This window comes from Camelina sativa, chromosome 9 (assembly GCF_000633955.1).
Source record: "Camelina sativa cultivar DH55 chromosome 9, Cs, whole genome shotgun sequence".
Classification (NCBI taxonomy): domain Eukaryota; kingdom Viridiplantae; phylum Streptophyta; class Magnoliopsida; order Brassicales; family Brassicaceae; genus Camelina; species Camelina sativa.
Genome location: NC_025693.1, coordinates 15,449,969 through 15,452,393, shown reverse-complemented (window position 1 = coordinate 15,452,393; position 2,425 = coordinate 15,449,969). Strand labels below are relative to the sequence as shown.

Here is a 2,425-nt window from a genome sequence, read left to right as displayed (position 1 = left end):
ACTATATAAACAATACTAAGTGTATAATATTGATAATATACATAACCTAATTGTAATTTTCACCTATAAAATTAATATACAACATGTTATACCAATAACTTCAATTTGTAAATTTGGTATATTAAGATCTCTAAACACGATCACATCAATTTGTAATACCAAATCACGGGTCAATACATGTTTTGTTTGATTTTTTTAGCTTTACCAAATGTATAATTAACAAATTTGATATTGCACCAAACCAAAATAGTAGTACCAACTACGGGTCGAAATCAGAGTATGACCTTAAGTAAATTAAATATATGATTTTATAAAATGTATAGAATTAATAAATTTTCTACTATTATTTTGTAACAAACAAATCCAAATTTATATAAATATTTCCTCACGCTGGTAACATTATTCTACAAAATATTAACGTGTATTTATGAGTCGGGTAATAAAACGGGTAATGAGACGCTCAAAAATTAAATTAATTTCCGATACTCGATCATTATTCATGGATAATATAATTATTATACCCTTCACTCGACCCTAAAGGTACGGGTACCTTTTTTCGGGACGGATACAAACCGAAAAACGGGTCTAATACAGGTATCAGTAGTAGTTTATAGGCCTACCTATTAGTTGTTTAATATGAATCAAAATTCACCATATAGTACTATATTATATAACATGTAAATGAATGATACAACATAAACATAATATTAACAAATAACAAAATAAAAAAAAAAATTCCCGCGGGTTATTATCTAGTTGACTTGTATTATACATTGACAAAGAAAAAAAATAAAGTGGGATCACAAGACTTCTTATTCATCTAAACACAAACTTAGGCTAATTAATTACCACACATATATGGGATGATTACAGAGTCCAGACTTAGGATGCTTTTGTGTTCATCAAACAAAATTATTACAGTCGTTAGGATTTATTGTATTTATAAGTTATATATAACATGTATAAAACAGATTTATATATCTCAATGAATTAAATCTTAATTTTAACCTGAGGACCATGGCGATCTACTGTATTGGAAACAGAAAGGGAACTGATCATTTGCAAAAGAAGACGACATCTTACTTTTATCTGCATCCATGTTCCATATAGAATCCAATGAGCTTTCCCATGTTGGAGAAGCCAGAGTTGGGTAACTTAAGCAATGGCTTTGTTCTGAGTAAATGTCTTTAACTGGTTTTATTATGTTTACCGCGGAGTGATCAATCTCTCTCCATATGTCATCCATTGAGTATATATCTTCGGCTTCTTGATTCATCATATCCCCCGTGGATCGGGATCCTCCAGTGTCGTAAAAGCTCACTTTCCCTGAAGATTTACGAGAGTGGCACGATGATTCTTGAGTGTTGGTGGTGGTAGTGGTCATAGACGAAGAGCTGCAGTTGGAAAATGAGGAAGTTGGAGACACAGGACGCTTCTTTTCTTGAGCCTTCTTCCTCATATGAGTCCTCCAGTAATTCTTTATCTCGTTATCTGTTCGTCCCGGCAATTTCCGAGCTATTTTCGACCACCTACATATATACAAACATATGAAAAAGAAAAATTTAAGTATAAAGTACTGTTACATAAGAGTATGTGATCTTTTTTTTTTGTTTCTTTCTCAGATGGATCAGACCTGTTTCCCCACTTTGCGTGAAGCTCAAGGACAAGGCGCTCTTCTTGAGGGGTCATCTTGCCACGTTTGAGACCAGGGTGTAGGTAATTAACCCACCTTAGCCTGCAACTCTTTCCTGTTCTGTTCAAACCTACAACCAAAACTAGCACATTAATGGAGGTTCCTTACCTATTCTTATCTTTCTCCCTCCACCTTCAAACCTGATACTTTTGCTATAAAATCCCATCGTCGGTCTCCAAATAAGTGAACGAAATTTACCAGAAGTATGTCCTCCTGTTCTGTCCATGGACCTTTCCGGTTTTCCTCTTGCATCATTTTTATCTCTCTCCCACTCTTTCTCTCTTTTATCTTTCTTTTTGTTAGTAAAAAGTTCTTTCTCAGCTTGGTTCACCATGGCATTCTTTGTCTACTATATATATAAGCTCAACGTTTTAACACTGTGCTGTGTCTATGCGACATCACACTCACAATATTAAAAGCTCTAATGATATCTCTTTTTCTATTTTTTTCCAATCTTTAGTGTCCATATGTTTGAGGGATTATCCTATTGATAATGTAGGGTCTCTTCATTGTGATGTCACAAGGCCATTATATCAAAAACTTGATCGTTAAAGAGGGTGATTGGTGTTACTGATGCAACACTCCCATTAAGTCTGCCTTTTAATTTTTTTTGTGCCGTGTGTGATAATAAGAACTCTTTCTTATATATTTTGGCAGGCACTATCTCGAACGTGGAGATCAACATGATCAATAAAATCTCTTTAAATTATTCCAAAAAAGAAGAAGGTATTT

At 33.7% G+C, this 2,425-nt stretch overlaps 1 protein-coding gene across 3 annotated transcripts; it reads right to left on the bottom strand.

Annotated features, from left to right (window-relative positions):
* On the bottom strand, positions 725-2,055 carry LOC104711068 (transcription factor MYB48). 3 transcript variants are annotated; one of them, XM_010427740.2, is made up of 3 exons: positions 1,802-2,055; positions 1,634-1,763; positions 725-1,529 (listed from the first exon to the last, which is right to left on the bottom strand). In XM_010427740.2, exons 1-3 carry the CDS (start codon positions 2,025-2,027, stop codon positions 1,004-1,006), a joined length of 882 nt encoding a protein of 293 aa, XP_010426042.1. In that variant the 5' UTR covers positions 2,028-2,055; the 3' UTR covers positions 725-1,003. The 3 variants fall into 3 exon arrangements, with proteins under 3 accessions (XP_010426042.1, XP_010426040.1, XP_010426041.1); XM_010427738.2 differs by having other exon boundaries at positions 1,892-2,051; XM_010427739.2 differs by having other exon boundaries at positions 1,834-2,033.